The sequence below is a fragment of the Vipera berus genome, assembly GCF_964194415.1.
Source record: "Vipera berus genome assembly, chromosome: 8".
Taxonomy (NCBI): domain Eukaryota; kingdom Metazoa; phylum Chordata; class Lepidosauria; order Squamata; family Viperidae; genus Vipera; species Vipera berus.
The window spans coordinates 16,051,131-16,069,229 of NC_138211.1; the positions used below are offsets into that span (position 1 = coordinate 16,051,131).

At 45.5% G+C, this 18,099-nt stretch overlaps 1 protein-coding gene across 1 annotated transcript; it reads left to right on the forward strand.

Annotated features, from left to right (window-relative positions):
• Window positions 1-1,846: 1,846 nt before the first annotated feature.
• On the forward strand, window positions 1,847-9,546 carry NEFL (neurofilament light chain). The gene is given in 5 exon segments (XM_081333626.1): window positions 1,847-2,960; window positions 6,344-6,468; window positions 7,637-7,900; window positions 7,902-7,951; window positions 8,986-9,546. Coding segments are annotated over 5 exon segments (1,677 nt in total). The 5' UTR covers window positions 1,847-1,892; the 3' UTR covers window positions 9,156-9,546.
• The last annotated feature ends 8,553 nt before the right edge of the window (window positions 9,547-18,099 follow it).

The window sequence follows — 18,099 nt, forward strand, 5'->3', positions numbered from 1 at the left end:
GATCAATGCAAGTCAGAAAAGATGACTTGAGTACATTACAAAGCTGTTCTCTTTTGTCTTCTTTGTCTGTTCATCTTCCACAGGTTTCCTGCCTTTAAGAGCTGCACTTTTCCTTTTGGTCAAAACCAATGAAAGCAGCCTTGTTACAGGTCCGTCCATCCATCCGTCTGTCCATCCATCCATCCATCCATCCATCCATCCATCCATCCATCCAATTGTCTTGAGATATGTCAACCAGTGGCAATATTCTCTGAATTGAGAAGATAAACGGCTGGAGCTGATTGGGAGATCTCTAGATTAGGTTAAAGTCAATTTTAACCTAAGAACCTTGAAAGATGGGTTGTGCTTATGGTTAATATTGAATGGAAATTTAAAAAAAAAATCTGGATGCCAATTGCAAGTCATTTTGATAATGCTGCCAACATAACGGCCAAGACTTTGGTCATCAGGAGCTAAGTTTCCACCAGAAAATGTCCTTAATTTGCACCTTCCTAGTTTCAGGCCAATATTCAAACCTGTATCTCACACTGGTTTCATGAACCAAGAGACTCTGTTTGGACTCAGCTCCATTACCAATGGACATTGTAGACTTTGTCACGGTCACTGCTTGGGACTGCTTTGAATAAGCCATCCATATAACTTAATTAATGGATGGTGACAAAGGAAGGATCTCCTCCTTCTAGCATGGATCCAGAAGCAGCCATGAACTCCTGGTAAATCCTTGCCTTTCAACCACAACTGGAACCAGTATTTCCATTGCTAAGCCATGCGATTGTTAAGTCACCCATTGTTACAGTGTTTATTGCCATGGTTGCTGAGTGAATTTGGCTCCTCCCCTTGATTTTGTAGGTTGGAATCTGCCTGGGATGGTGGCAAAGCGGCAACCAGGACTCTGCAACCATGGTAAATGCATGCCCTTTGCCATGCACCTGACTTCTGATCACATGACCGTGGGGATGCTGCAATGGTCATAAGTGCAAGGAATGGTCATACAGCGGCACCTCGGTGCTCAACGTTAATTGGTGCCAGGAGGTGCAACGAGTCCTAAAAAGGACGAGTCCCAAGCAAACCACGTGGCATAACTTTCTGTCTATCCCTTTTTCTATGTCAGTCATCTTCCCAGCATGACCAACTTCCTCTCCCCCCCCTGTAGCCATCTGGCTCCCCCATTGACTCTGCTTGTCAGAAGGTCGCCAAAGGGGATCACATGACCCCAGGACACTGCAACCGTCATAAGTACACGCCAGTTGCCAAGCATCTGAACGTCGATCGCGTGCCCATGGGGGATGCTGCAACCCTCCTCAGGGTGAAAAAACGGTCATAACTCATAAGTCACTTTTTTTGTAACTTCGGTCACTAAACGAACCGTTGTTAAGTTGAGAACCATCAACGGTTGAACCAACGGAAGGGAAGAGGGATGGAGAAAGAGCCGGCAGGGAATGAATTTTCCCGGCAGAAGGCAGAGCTGCCTGGTTCAGCGGGCTGTGACGAGGGCGGCGACCGGATCGCGCGGAGGGGAACCGGCTAAAGAAGGGCGAGGCTGGGCGAGGAATGGGTGGAGCTGCTTGTCTAGTGGAGGTTGGGCGGGGGGGGTAAGAGGGGGGAAGAGAGAAGGAGAGGATCTTCCAGGCTGAGCGAAAGAGCCAGCGCGGATTCAGCTCGGCCGGCCCGGCCAGTGGCTGGCTCCTCCTTCCTTGCGCAGAGCTGCTGCCTTCTCGGCGCTTGGCCCGAGGGGCTGGGGGGCTGCCTGGGCTGCGTCAGAGGCTCCCCGGCGGTATAAATAGGAGCGGGCGGCAGTGCCCAGCCGCAGAGCGGTCTCCCTCGGCCAGGTGGCAGCTTCGCTCCCTTCCTTCTCCCCTTCCCCGCCCATCAGGAACAGCCCAGCCGCCGCCATGAGTACCTACGGCTACGAGACCTACTTCCCCTCCTACAAGCGGCGCTTCGTCGAGAGCGCGCCCCGAGTGCATCACCTCTCCAGCGTCCGGAGCGCCGGCGGCGGCGGCGGCGGTGGCTATGGAGTGGCTCGCTCGACTTACTCCAGCTTCTCGGCGCCCGTCTCCTCCGTCTCGGTCCGGCGCAGCTACACCTCCTCCTCTTCCTCCCTGCTGCCCTCGGTGGAAAGCCTGGACCTGACTCAAGTGGCGGCCATCAGCAACGACCTGAAGGCCATCCGCAGCCAGGAGAAAGCTCAGCTGCAGGACCTGAACGACCGCTTCGCCTGCTTCATCGAGCGCGTGCACGAGCTGGAGCAGCAGAACAAGGTGCTGGAGGCCGAGCTGATGGTGCTGCGGCAGAAGCACAGCGAGCCCTCCCGCTTCCGCGCCCTCTACGAGCAGGAGATCCGCGAGCTGCGCCTGGCCACCGAGGAGGCCAACCACGAGAAGCAGGCGCTGCAGGGCGAGCGCGAGAGCCTGGAGGACACGCTGCGGGCGCTGCAGGCGCGCTACGAGGAGGAGGTGCTCAGCCGCGAGGACGCCGAGGGCCGCCTGCTGGAGGTGCGCAAAAGCGCCGACGAGGCGGCCCTGGCCCGCGCCGAGCTGGAGAAGCGCATCGACAGCCTGCTGGACGAGCTGGCTTTCCTGAAGAAGGTGCACGAAGAGGAGCTGGCCGAGCTGCAGGCCCAGATCCAGTACGCTCACCTCTCCGTCGAGATGGACCTCTCGGCCAAGCCCGACCTCTCCTCCGCCCTGCGCGACATCCGCTCCCAGTACGAGAAGCTGGCGGCGCGCAACATGCAGAACGCCGAGGAGTGGTTCCGCAGCCGCTTCACCGTCCTCACCGAGAGCGCCGCCAAGAACACCGACGCCGTCCGCGCCGCCAAGGACGAGGTCTCCGAGAGCCGACGCCTCCTCAAGGCCAGGACGCTGGAGATCGAGGCCACCCGCGGCATGAACGAAGCCCTGGAGAAGCAGCTGCAGGAGCTGGAGGAGAAGCAGAACGCCGATCTCGCCGCCCTGCAGGTAGGGCGGGCTCGGGGCTGGGGCCGTTCTCTCTCTCTCCCTCTCCTCTCCTCTCCTCTCCTCTCCTCTTTTCTCTCTCTCTCTCTCTCTCTCTCTCTCTCTCTCTCTCTCTCTCTCTCTCTCTCTCTCTCTCTCTCTCTCTCTCTCTCTCTCTCTCTCTCTCTCTCTCTCTCTCTCTCTCTTCCTCTCCTCTCCTCTCCTCTCCTCTCCCCCCCCCTCTCTCTCTTCCTCTCCTCTCCTCTCCCTCTCCTCTCTCTCCTCTCCTCTCCTCTCTCTCTCCTCTCTCTCTCTCTCTCTCTCTCTCTCTCTCTCTCTCTCTCTCTCTCTCTCTCTCTCTCTTCCCCCCCCAGGAAAGTAAGGCTATTGGAACTGGGCAGGGAAAAAAGGAACCAGATAACCAGATAGTGGCAGAAGTACATAAAACTCTTAATTCTTTTTGCCCATCCACTGGTCACCTAGAGTCAGTTTGGTCTAGCAGTTAAGGCACCACGTGAAAAACTGGGAGACTGAGTTCTAGTCCCACCTTAGCCACAAAAGATGGCTGAGTGATTTTGGACCAATCACCAGGAGACGGTGAGTTCTAATCTCACCTTAGGCACAAAAGGCAGCTGAGTAATTTTGGACCAATCACCAGGAGATGGTGAGTTCTAGTCTCACCTTAGCCACAAAAGGCGCCTGAGTGATTTTGGACCAATCACCAGGAGACAGTGAGTTCTAGTCCCACCTTAGCCACAAAAGGCAGCTGAGTGTCCACGATTGACGCAGCCTTTCCCTCTGCCTTTGACACCGGTCGGTTGCTCTCCCGGGATTCCTGAACTTCCCATCCCCCTTCCTCCTCCTCTCCCCTCGCCGTTGCTTTCAGATTCCCCCCCCCAATCAAACCATCAAAATGTAGGGAGCCCCTGCAACAGATAGCGTGATTGACAGCTGCTCTTTGTTTCACACACACACCCCTCCCGTGACAGAAGACGCAACTTTCAGCTTCTGTGTTTCTGATGCAGCTGGGGGGGGAGGTTGCAAGGCTTGCTTTGATCCGGAGTGCCTTCAAGGGTGGCTTCGGTTGTGCGGGCACCTTGTCACGCTAAGCTAAGGCACTTTTTCAGGGAGCAAGGAACAGGTCGTTTTCCAATTGCAGCTTTCCACTCTCTCCCCGCCCCCCCCCCCCCGTTTTCTGACGAAAGATAAAAGATGTGGAATTGCTGCGCAGTGACCTTGAGTGCTAGCTCCAGGTTGCTACTTAAATGGAAGCGGCTTGTCTTCTTCCTTAAGCCTCTCCCGAGGATAGGGAAATGCTGTGGGATTCTCGGTGCTGTCTTAGTTTTTTTTTTCTTTTTCCCCTGGCAGAAACTAGGTAACATTATCAATGCTGGTGCAAAAAACGAAAGAGAGAGCATAAAAAGCTCCCTTGCTGGCTAGTAGGACTCACTTCTGAGTCGTGTCACAGACCACAGGTTAGTTAAAGTTGGGTAGAGTGCCCACATCTAATCGTAAAGGTGGTGGTGGTGGTGATGGGGTTGTAAGGAGAGCAGATTTGCAGTGGCTTAGTTCTGAAACCTTTTCAGCTTTCAGCTCTTGAAAATGATTGTTTGTGCAGAAGAATTAATAGAGAGCAGCATTTCCAAATCATATCTGTGATTTACTGCAGTGCTACATTTTAAAACTCTTTAGTTGTAGAGGTGGAATATAGTTGGACTCCTTATAAGCTACTGGGCAGAAAAAAAAATGAGTTTAACCATGCATATCCAACTAGCTGGCAATAGTCACTATAGCTAAAATCCCCCAAACACTTCCTGCTAGGTCCCCAACCTTTAGGGCACCAGAGAGAAAAGTTTTTCTGTGGACTGGAGAGTGCATAGTTTTGTGTGCTGCCTGCATCCCATGGATGGGGCTTTGCTTGTTTTTGCGGACCGGTTGCTGGCATGCCGTGGCCCGGTACTGGTCCACGGACCAGGGGTTGTGGACCCCTGTGCTAGCTGAGTTTACTAACTCCAAGCTGAGAGTTAGTAAAATCAGAGAATGTATGTTGCTTGTGGTAAAGCTATTTAGTTGCTTTAAAGTTATGCATCAGATCAAATTTGCTTGGTGGTTTCAATAGCTGTGTCACATCCTGCAAAAGCTGTTTTGTGACCTTTGAATGCAACAACTGCAGCAGTTTGCAGGCAGGCAATGGTGCAATGCACCAACAAGCTCCAGAAGTCTTTACCCACTTCTGCCACACCCAAATTAACATAGGAGCTGCCCAGCATCTGAGGTGCTGAAACGGATGGCTACTTGTTATTAGCCATGACAGCCAGATATGCGATAGCTGTATCCTTTTAAATGGAAAGGGAACTATAATGCATAGGTCCAACAAAGCTATGTTCTGGAATAATTATATATGAATGATTACTATGTAAAAATATTAACAAAATAAGCTCAGTTATAAAACTGACTGAAACTACTTTTCAATTACTTCTAATTAATATGAATTTATCTAACAGCTCAAATTAGAATATGACTGAGCAGTATGCTTAGCTATACTCACACATGCTTAACTTTTAATAGCTAGTCTGTAGCTATTTGATAAGTTTCAAATATCTAACCAAAATTAATCAAGCTCAGCATATTTTCTAAGTACTACCATTAGGCTTTTATCTGTTTTTCTAAGTGTATTGTATGAATATAATAATTAAAGCAGAAATACCTTGTCTTGAGGTGGTCTGGTTATAGATGAATTTATTATAAACCTGATGTGAGAAATTCCAATCAATTTGATAAATGGCATTTCTAAGTGGACATGCTTGGGGTTAGCTCTGCCTGTCATCATAAGTAATTTATGAGCTTGAATTGAAGGTTAGCTCAATTCTTAACACAGGTATTTTTAACAGCCTTGTTAAAGAAAATGATGATTTATAACCATAGATTCACTTCTGGCTTAAATTAGATCCATAACATTCATTGGTGCTTAGGTTAAAAAAGATTAACACGTCTCATTGAATTTGGGAAAATTACTCCTAGTATAGCTTAATTTGGGCATATGTTGTATATGAATAAACTGCAGTTCTCCTGGCTTGCCTATCATCTAAATTATTTACCTTGTTTTACTAAATATAATGAGCCAAGAACTATGGCTTTTAAGAATTACATTTTGCTCTAAGGAACAGAGCCTTCAGAGCGTTTAAACACCATAAAAGGTGTTTTATTTTGTTTATAATATACGCAGCCTTGGAACAAAATCAGTAACATAGGAATATGAGGTTTGGATATCCAGATGAACCCTCCCACTGAAGTGGAAATAAATTTTTCCTTACCATGACAAAAACCAAGCTTTTGGCCAGTAAAAATATTTGAGCTTTGCAAATCTAAGTGAGATTATACATTTAACCACTACTTATTTTCAACAGGATACAGTTAATAAATTAGAAAATGAACTGAGAACCACAAAAAGTGAAATGGCACGGTATCTGAAGGAATACCAGGATCTCCTGAATGTGAAAATGGCTCTGGACATCGAAATTGCAGCATATAGGTAATTCCTAAAGAAAGAAATGAGCTGAGAAGCATAAATATATTTCATTTCATTTTTTGGTGGGGATACATACATCTTTCCTGTTTTCAAATGTAACATACTGGCTGCATTAACTTGCTTCTGAATTAACCCATTTCCTGGGTTCACAAAGCACCTCTAGCTGACCTTTTTAAATTGTCCTTGTTAAGCTAGTATGTACTTGGAGTGTATGTTTTATTTCCCAGTCTTTTTCTTTTCAATAGTTTGAAAATAGTTTATAAGTCCCATTCAGAGAAAATGGTTGATATGCTTAGAGTGTGATGTATATCAGTGCACTGGACTACACATTATATGGAATATGACATCAGTGCTCAAGAGCGACAGTATATATGAACATTTTGCTGCATAGCAGTTCCAGGCTATAGGCATGGAATATGTAAGAGGCAGCTTGCCTTGTTTTCCTACTATCAGATGAATGCTGAGAGATATTGTGCAATACACTATGACAGAAATATATTGCAAATAATCTCCCACTCTCACCAAAGAAAATGCACAAGTTAAGATTATCGTATTACAGAAATTCCCAACAAGTTTCTTGTTTGATTAATGTTCTCATCAGAGTTCAGGCTAACTATGCATTAAACCTGGAAGATATAACTACCAGCATTTCTCTTTGTATTGGGTTGATGCAAAGATTTGATGCCTTTGATCTTTTTTCTTGCCCAGATAATTGGAGAGGGGACTGCCTAACCATTCAAGAGACACAAACACAATGTTAATCTGCACTGCCCCATTTTGTAAATGTCCCATTTCCTTCTCAGAATCAGATTCTTCCATCTCTTTGGGAAAGAGAAATAAAAGACAATCCGAGCCTGAAAAATTATTTATGTTTTGAGCTGGAATCTTACGGGAAAATTAAGATATACTTTTTAACTTATTGGTAAATAAGTTTCAAAGTTGTGAAGGGCCCCTGGCTTTAGTATTAGTTGATTAATCATCACAGCTTCTGTTTATACTTATTTATTCTGTGGGTGCTTTTATTGTTTTCACGTTTTTAATAATTTGTTTAGAATTTTAGAATTGTAAGCCATTCAAGAGTTACTTAGTTGAGTTGGGCAATTATAGAAAATGAATGAATGAATGAATGAAATATCAATGGCAGTGAAGAAGTGTGCCTTTTGTCTTCTAGAAAACTGCTGGAAGGTGAAGAGACTCGGCTTAGTTTCACAAGTGTGGGAAACATAAGCAGTGGCTACACACAGTCAGCTTCAACCTTTGGAAGATCGGCCTACGTTGGTTTACAGAGCAGTCCCTACTTAATGTCAGCTCGTTCCTTCCCTGCCTATTATTCAAGCCATGTGCAAGAAGAACAGATAGATGTCGAGGAGACGATTGAGGCAACTAAAATGGAGGAAGCCAAAGAAACTCCTTTAGAAGAAGAGGAAGAAGTTGAGGGGAGAAGGCGAGGGTGAAGGTGAAGAAGGAGAAGGAGAGGAAGAAGAAGGTACTTTTGTGCAGAAAAATAAATAAATTCTGAAATTTATTGGGTTACATTTACACACCAAGCTTAAACTGAATACTTGAAATCAAAGGTCCATAGTGCTAGGGAATTTTACCCATGTATTTTACCAGGTCTACCCTAACCACTCATAAAGTGGGATCAAATCTTTTCCCAAACTTTGGGATGGAGGAAGCTTGAATTCAAGGTTTGGCATCGTCTTTAAATTTGTAGTCAACCTCTGGCAATGATCTTTTTTTCCTTTTGCATTTTTTTTGACAAATCTCTCATGCATTGATTTCAAATAAAAGATGAGATAACCGAGCAAAATGCCAAATGATTGAAATCTTTATTTTTTTCCTCTTTAAAATGCATGCCAAGATTTATTGTGTAGATTGCTATTGATTGAAATGCGTCGTCCTGCTCATTTGATTGGAATTAATCAAAGGAGCAAATAACACGACTATGAATTATTAAAACTATAAGAATAAAAGGGGTTTTGAAGCCTAAATAAACACTGAAGATAACTTGGATTTGCATATTCTCTTTTCTCCTCCTTTGCTGAATATGTATTTTTCTGTCATGTGCTACCGTTGCTTTGATCAATAAAAGCAAACATTGAATTACTCATTTTTTTTGAAGAATTCTACAGCAGATCAAGGAAGTTTTATTTGTTGATATCTTGCCTTTTCCAAGTACAAATATCAAGCGATAGCCCACATGTCTAACTCTGGATTCAAAGAATCTTAAATGTTGTCTGGCTTGTTGATCTTCCCAGGACAAATCCCATTCCATGTAATCTGTGCAGTTTAGAAGCTAGAAAGAATTCTGTTTATTACAGCCCAGTTTTAACTCGGCTTGAGCATGTTGATTTTTAAGAGATGCATAAACTTTTTTTAAGGTATTTATATTGCATATTTTTTCAAAAGGTTTGAACCAAATTTGTTCCTGGTTGTTCTCAAGTTACTTTATAATGGTAATCAGACCATATGCTGTAATCTTAAATTCCAAACGTTTGTCTTTTCTCTCTCTTTATTTAGAAGCTAAGGAAGAAACTCAAGAGGGTGAGGAGGAAGGTGGAGAAGCTGAAGGAGAGGAAGGGGAAGGAGAAGAAGAGGCTGAGGAAGCAGACGAGGGAGATAAAAAGGAAGAAGATGAACAAGAAAAATCTAGTGGAGAAGAAACTCCAAAGCAGCAGAAGAAAGATTGATCTGAATCAACTTGTGTGCTGGTTTCCCAGATAGCGAGCTAGAATTGCTACACCATTGTATTTAAATTACAAATAGGTTCTTGTGTTTAAATAATCTAATTATTTATCTATCCTTTTTCTTTTTCCTTTTCTTTTTTGATGCAAAGTAACCCGAATGCTTGCAGAGTGTCAGGCTGGCTTACCGCCAAACCATGCATGGTATATTCTTATGAGCCCCACATCAATGTGCAATTTGGCTGATTTCAAACCTTACTGTCTGAGGGGAAAATAAATTAAAGAGATATGGAATTTATTGGTGGGGTGGGGGAAAATACGTCTCAGGTTAGACTTGTTCTGGAAACCATGAATGGGAAAAAACAATGAAATCTGTGCCATCAAGCTGATCAATAAAGTTACAGAGCTGCATAAACAACTTTCAGTTTTAAGTATTTCCTAACTAATTCGGAGACGTCCTCGGACAAGCGCCGGCTCTTCGGCTTTGAAATGGAGATGAGCACCGGCTCCTAGAGTTGGAAACGACTAGCACGCATGTGCGGGGGAACCTTTACCTTTTTAACTAATTCCAAAAGGGATGCCTGAATATTTATAACATATTCCATATAAAACAAGGCAGTGATATAGACCACATGGCTCCACTGATGACTTTCTATAAGTAATGAACTAGAAGCAAGGAAAGACAGGTTTCTATTGGTCCACCAAACTTGTAAGAGATTGGGCCAAGATCTCTCACAGAACCTATCTCTAGTGGATTGTTAGGAGAATAGATTATAGGGATACCCGTTGTTTTCCAACCTGAGCTGGGAAAAAAAAGATATAAATACTTAAACCAAACTATAATAATTTCCCCAGATACAGTCTTTAGAAAACAAAACTGGGAATAGTCTCCAACAGCGATACTTAGCTTGAAGTATATTCAGGTAAGATAGTTGCTGGATTCACACATTATGTTTATGTAGTTCATGAGGACCAATCAGGAAAGGGTTTGTTTGAATTCTAAAGAATCCCACATGTAACTCTTGTCACTGGTGCAAACACTAAAATATGGGGAAGGTTGCAAATTTTAACTAGTCTGGCTTTCAAGAAAAAGTTGAAGATACAGAATGACGGATGAAACAAGCCTCGTCATTGTAGAATGCCATGGTCAGCCTTGACAGCTCAACCGGATCCCAGCATTTAAACCATGGCCACTTTTGCCTCTCCACCCAATAGGAAAAAGGCCAATGATGTAAAGAAGTTCTCCCAGGATTCTTCTAGTACAAGGGTTCATGTGCGGTGCTAATAGGCTACTGTCAGAATATAATACTATTATAAGGTACAGTATATAAACAGAGATAGGGACGCAGTGGCTCAGTGGGTTAGGATGCTGAGCTTGTCGATCAGAAGGTCGGCAGTTTGGCGGGTCGAATCCCGAGTGCCGTGTAACAGAGTGAGCGCCTGTTACTCGTCCCAGCTTCTGCCAACCTAGCAGTTCAAAAGCACGTAAAAATGCAAGTAGAAAAATAGGGACCCCTACAGTGGGAAGGTAACAGTGTTCCGTGCGCCTTTGGCATCTAGTCATGCCAGCCACATGACCACGGAGACGTCCTCGGACAAGTGCTGGCTCTTCGGCTTTGAAACGGAGATGAGCACTGGCCCCTAGAGTCGGAAACGACTAGCATGCATGTGCGGGGGAAACTTTACCTTATATAAACAGAGGAAGCCCCATTGAAGATGGTCAAAAACAAGAGTTCTAGTCCCACTTTAGGCATGAAAGCCAGCTAGGTGGCTGTAGGCCAGACACTAGGAGACTGTAAGATCTAGTCCCACCTTACACATGAAAGCCAGCTAGATGACTTTCCAATCCCCAGGAGATTGTGACTTCTAGTCCAGCCTTAGGCATGGAAGCTGGCTGGCTGACTGTGGGCTAATTACTTTCTTTCGGTCTAACCCAACTAAAAGGGTTGTGGGGAAAATGGAGGAAAGAGCATTAGGTATGTTTGTTGTCTTGAGTTATTTATAAAAGTAATACAGGCCAGATAAAAATACATAAATAAAATGCAAATGAAATATCTGCATGAAAACAACCAAGCTCAGAGAGCACCAAGAACTCCACAGATTATATATTTTCTCAAAACTGCTGGAAAAAACAGGTCAACTTAATAGCTGATTGAATTGTGCAAATGTATGCATGTTATTGTGTCCAACACTTTCAGAGTGAAAACAGATTGTGCCAGAGCCAAACTGATGTGATGCTCAAAGGAATTCTGAAGAGAATGCCTCAAGGGCCTATTAGAGCTCTTTGCAGAACACAGAAAAATAACAAATAGATAAATTAGGAAAAGCAGTTAGATATTTATTTATTTATTATTGTTTGACAATATTTCTAATCCACTCCAATACAAAATGATCCAGGATCCAGAAATAATACTGTCTAGGAAAGGGGTGTAGGGAGACAGGAAAAAAAACCTAGGGCAGAATGGGGGTTTCCATCTTCCAAATTCTACTGATCCAGAGTTCCCAGAAGGTATTATCTCTGTCTATGCTGGCTGGGACTGATGGGAGTTGAAGTCCAATACATAGGATGGCATCCTTGCATTAACCATGGAAAAACAAGGCTCCTCTTAGGGACATAAATTATTCATTGCCTTCCCCCAATATTCAGGTTTTACATAGGTCAGACCCTTAGTATTTTCTTTTCACATTTGCAGCCAGAATTTTATTCCTTCAGTCTTATTTACATGAGCAGAAGAAGAGGTTGATGGACGTGAATATCAACTGAAGCACTGTGAAATTATGTTGATGTCATGGATATTGCATACATGTACAAAACTGCTTTCCTTTGCATGATTTGAAAAGACGAATTGAAATACAGGTAGTCTTTGACCACAACTTTGGTGACAATTTCTCTTGCTAAGCAAGGTGGTTGTTTTTATTGATTTTATGACTTTTTTTTGCCACAGCTGTTAAGTAAATCACTGCAGTTGTTGGGTGACTCATGCAACTGTTCAGCAAATCTGGCTTCCCCCATTGATTTTGCTTGTCAGAAGCCAGCTGGGAAGTTCACGTATGATGATCACATGAACCTTGGATGGGTGCAACCCGCCAAAAATACAGGCCAGTTGCCAAGTGCCTGAATTTTTATCACGTCACAGTAGGGATGCTGCAATGGTTGTCACTGTGAGGACCAGTCATAAATCACTTTTTTTTGCAGTGAAGTTGTAACTTTGAATGGTCACTAAATGAATGGTTGTAAGTCAAGGACTGCCTGTCTGTAAACAGCAGCGAGGGAAGAAGGAAAAAAGAACAGAGGTGCAGCTTTCTAGTGGCCAGCAGCCACACTCATTAAACATATCCTGCTTTGAGTTTCTTTAACTTCTTTTCTTTAAGGTGACTTGATTGTTTTCACTCATAAGCTTTAAAGCAGGGCTGTCCAACCTTGGAAACTTTAAGGCCCATGGACTTCAGCTCTTAGAATTCCCCAGCCAGCCATGGATCTTAAAGTGGCCAAGGTCAGACACCCCTGCACACACACCCCTCACTTGTGCTAGCGCTGCAGCCACGGGGCACAAAAACAGGCCGCCACCGCATTGCAAGGCACAAAAATAGATGCCGCTGCACCACAGGGTGCAGAAATGGGCCACCCCAGCACCACAGGGCATTGCAAAGCACAAAAATGGCTGCCGCGATGCCACTGGGCTCAGAAGCAAGGTGCTGCGCCACACAAGAATGGGGCAGGGCTAGTGAGTATCATGCGGGCGCTAGCCCCATGATTGCAGCATGCTTGTGCTCGTAGCCCCGTGCACATGCACACACATGCACACATGTAAAATGCTTCTCCCTCCCTTTTCCTCTGGTCCGCCAACCAACAAAGGTTGATGACCGCTGCAATAAAATACAGGAAATCAAATCACATTGCCCTGTGAGAAAATCAAACAAACAGCTTCCAATTATAGTGATGTTTATAGGCAATGCTAGAAACAAACCAATTACCGTATATACTTGAGTATAAGCCGACTCGAGTATAAGCCGAGATCCCCAATTTCACCCCCAAAAACTGGAAAAAGTTGTTGACTCGAGTATAAGCCGATCCGCCGTTCTGCAAGCCTCTGCCGTCAGCAGAGGCTCGATCCGCCATTTTGCAAGCCTGAATACACAGGAATACCCTGTGTGGCCGCGGCTCTCGGGGAAGCCCTGGCTGTCAGCTTCCTCGCTCCACGCTGCCATTCGGGGCCCGCGCGTTCCCCGGGCAAATCGCGGCGCCCAGCAGGCGAGGAAACACGCCCGCTCCAGTCGCCCCCCCTTCCCTCAGGAGACGCGAAGCAAGTGACCGCCCGGAGCTTACCGAGGACTTGCTTCGGTGCTTCCAGGATCGCGCGCACCTCTCACAAGCCGCCGCCGTCCGGAGACCTGCCGAAGTTTGGGGAGGTTTGGGGAGGTGCGCGCGCACCTCCCCAAACCTCCCCAAACGTCGGCAGGTCTCCGGACCTCCGCGCCCTGCCTGCCTGCTTCTTTCCGCAGCGGAAAGAAGCAGGCAGGCAGGGCGCGGAGGAACGGAGACCCGGCGACGTTTGGGGAGGTTTGGGCGCCTCCCCAAACCTCCCCAAACGTCGCCGGGTCTCCGTTCCTCCGCGCCCTGCCTGCCTGCTTCTTTCCACAGCGGAAAGAAGCAGGCAGGCAGGGCGCGGAGGAACGGACACCTGCCGATGTTTGGGGAGGTTTGGGCGCCTCCCCAAACCTCCCCAAACGTCGCCGGGTCTCCGTTCCTCCGCGCCCTGCCTGCCTGCTTCTTTCCACAGCGGAAAGAAGCAGGCAGGCAGGGCGCGGAGGAACGGACACCTGCCGACGTTTGGGGAGGTTTGGGCGCCTCCCCAAACCTCCCCAAACGTCGCCGGGTCTCCGTTCCTCTGCGCCCTGCCTGCCTGCTTCTTTCCACAGCGGAAAGAAGCAGGCAGGCAGGGCGCGGAGGAACGGACACCTGCCGACGTTTGGGGAGGTTTGGGCGCCTCCCCAAACATCGCCGGGTCTCCGTTCCTCTGCGCCCTGCCTGCCTGCTTCTTTCCACAGCGGAAAGAAGCAGGCAGGCAGGGCGCGGAGGAACGGACACCTGCCGACGTTTGGGGAGGTTTGGGCGCCTCCCCAAACGTCCCCAAACGTCGCCGGGTCTCCGTTCCTCCGCACCCTGCCTGCCTGCTTCTTTCCACAGCGGAAAGAAGCAGGCAGGCAGGGCGCGGAGGAACGGACACCTGCCGACGTTTGGGGAGGTTTGGGCGCCTCCCCAAACCTCCCCAAACGTCGCCGGGTCTCCGTTCCTCCGCGCCCTGCCTGCCTGCTTCTTTCCACAGCGGAAAGAAGCAGGCAGGCAGGGCGCGGAGGAACGGACACCTGCCGACGTTTGGGGAGGTTTGGGCGCCTCCCCAAACCTCCCCAAACGTCGCCGGGTCTCCGTTCCTCCGCGCCCTGCCTGCCTGCTTCTTTCCACAGCGGAAAGAAGCAGGCAGGCAGGGCGCGGAGGAACGGAGACCTGCCGACGTTTGGGGAGGTTTGGGGAGGTGCGCGCGCACCTCCCCAAACCTCCCCAAACTTCGGCAGGTCTCGGACGGCGGTGGCTTGGGAGAGGTGCGCGCGATCCCGGAAGCACCAAAGCCTCGGCCGCGCACAAGTCCTCGGTAAGTTTTTTTGTTGACTGGAGTATAAGCCGAAGTGGAATTTTTCAGCCCAAAAAGTGGGCTGAAAAATTCGGCTTATACTCAAGTATATACGGTATACAGAACCTCCAGATCTCTTAAGTTTAACTCTGGGACAGACAATTTAAGGTCTTCCCAAATGGACTAGAGATCCTAATGTTTTGCTGTTGGTCATAATGGTTGTGTTTAGTGAGGGCTGAAACAAGCACCCCAACGCTTAGCAGAATCTGTTTTTACCTTTCACTGCTTAAGCTATTGACCAATCACTGAAAAACAACACTAAACAGTGGCTGAGAAAGACAATACTGTAAACGCTAACCGATTTTCAATCGACATTAAGTCCCCTCTTGTAATTTGTTTATCTCTTCCAAAAATCCAGTTCTTGCATTCATTTGTTTGAAAGAAGAGATTCTTTATTTAGAAGCATGTTCCCCTTGAATTCATTGCAAATAGTGCATCTTTCGCATATCAAATATAAAAACAATTTACGAGAGAGCTGTGACTTTCCTGGAATCAGTACTACAAACTGGAAAAAAAGCTAAGCATCTAAAAACAGAGGATAACCCAGGATTCCACCCCCCTCCAATGCAACTATTAGTCACTAGGAATAATCCACTATGTTTATGAACTCTGGAGTTGGACCAGATTTTTTTGACACGTTGCAACAAAAGAGAGGAGGAAAACAAGGCAACTTCCAAAGAGAAGGAAACCAACAATAGCAATAAAACAAGGCAGACCACAAACTTTGTTGGCTATTCAAAGAGCATGCTACCAGAAACTCTTGAATCTTACTTCAACAATATATGTAATCAGGGGGCAGAGTTAATATGCAGCACTATAAACCTAAGGGTTTAGCATAAAGCTGCTTCTTAACACATTCCATGTATTTAAGCAAATGTCTAAAAGTACACTAGGTGAATTGATGAAGGCAACCATTTTGAAACTTTTTTCCTTTCAGAGCAACTGAATTGTAAATATTTTAATGTTAGTTTGGCCATATATGATCTGAGATCATGCACACACAAAATTCCCTAAATTACACATTGTGGTAAGAGTGATGCAAATTGAAACCAGCAGGAATCCTCCGTTATTGGTCACTCTTACAATACGTCATGGGTCCATTTCTCCTGGAAATTTCAGTTTTAATTTTAGCTATTGTTGGAAAAGATGGGCTGTCTGTAGATATGAAGTATAGTTTTTCCATGAAACAGAAGTTTATTTTGTATTGAGAGAAGAAAAAAACACTGTACTTGTTTTACACCATTTGTATACATGTGGTAATACTAATGCTGACCTGTAAAATTCAGGAATTAAAATGTGACCCTGTAAAAAAAAAAGAGCTACTTAGCAAATAGGAGGCGGAAGGAACTGACATCAAAGTTATTTTTCCCCTTCTTCATCCCATTTTGATTTATATGTTCCTCTCTCCTCGGATCTGGGTAGTTTAAAAATCTTAAAGATGACAAAAGCAGTAAGCCACAAAAATGAAGAGTAAATGACGAGAAGGACGAAACTGGATGGAAAAGCAAAGGAGAACAACCTACACCGTCGAAATGGAGCTTTAGTCACCTTTCTCAAAGGACTGGATGAAGGCCTTCAAGACCCTTCAAAACAGCAGTAGAGTGGGGGATCTTTGGGATCTTGAGGTGGAACCTCATTCCAGAGGCCAAGTGCAACTACACGGAAGGCACGCTTACAGGTTCTCAACAGAAGGCATTGTTTTTAATAGAAGGAACTTGGAGTGTGCCAATCATGCCAGACTGAATCAGATGGGCCAATATTATGGGAGACAGATTATTTACATATGTCTTTGTGAAGGATGATTAACTTTTCAAATTTTGCTCTCCAGTCTTCTTAGGTTGTTTTTTTTTTGTATTTTGATCTACATGTTGCCTTGTGGCTCCTTCTACCATTCTAAAGAGAAGGTCACTTGGTGAATTTGAGTCTGTCTCTCCATCCAACACAGTTCCCAGATTTGTTCATTATGAGAGAAAAAATGGAGAAGTGAGTGTTATCTACATGGACTTTAGCTCTTAGACAAAAGGCAGGATGAACATCTCACAAGATTAGCTAAATGTCTACGGAGATTCTCAATCATCCAGATTATGGTTGTCCCAAAGGTGCTTTTCCAAAAGGCAACTGGACTGACTTGGTTTTTTCCTTGAGAACTGAAGAAGCTTTTTGGATGAGAAGCAAAACATTTTCAGGGGAAAAAAGCAAGGAAGACCAGTTGTCTTTTGAAAAAGCACCTTGAGAATCTAACATGATTGTGAGGTTGTCTGTCACTTGCTGACATGGGCAGACATAAAAATGAAATGAATAGCAAAAAATTGATTATTTGCTTACTATTCATTTTCTGAACAATTTTTTCTCAAGGACAGGTCAATTGGTATGAAAGATTGCTTAACTTTGATTAATGTGTAAGCCTTTTGTGGGGGGCAAGAGGCAATGTTGGCATTCCTCTCTCCCACACCCCGCCCCACCCCCAATTTTTCTATACCACAGTAGGCAATCTGAGGTCCCAGATTCATTTTGGGTAGTCCTAAATCTTTCCCAACTGCTGAAAAATAAAGTTTTGAGCTATTTTGAGATGGATAACAGATGAAAACTGCAGAAGAAAAACTGATAAGCTTAGTGCAAATGGGTGTGGAGTCTTCTTGGAACTGCTGAAAGGAGAACAAACCTATCAGGACAAGATTCAGCAATCCATCTGCATTTAAAAATCAAAGGCCACTCTTTCAAAGACAGCAAAGTCTACATTTTGGACAGAGAGGACCATTGGTTTGAAAGAGGGGCCAAAGAGGCCACCTATGTCAAAACTGAACAGCCCTCTCTCAACTGAGGGGGAGGGATACGACATCATCTATCTCCAATCTACAACACAGTCCTTTCAGCAGTTCCAAGAAGGCTCCACACCCATTTGCTCTACTCAGGTGAGCCTGATGACACAGATAAACCTCCAAGTGGCCTCAATGACTCTTTAAAAAGAATGCAAATGGCCAGAATGCAAATGACCAGCTGTCTGCAAGGAATATAAATCCTTCCATTCCCTACCAGTCAGCGCTGAAGAAGCTTCTTGGATGAGAAGTGAAATATCCTCAAAGAAAAACAAGAAAGTCCAGTTGCCTCTTGAAAAAGCACCTCTGGGACAACCATGACCTGGATGACTGAGAATCTCCATAGACATTCCATAACTTATTTCACCAATTCTAGTGGTTCTATTTGAACATCATGTTAGGCTTGTTGAATAATCATTCTGGTAGGTTGTCCTAATGGCTTAG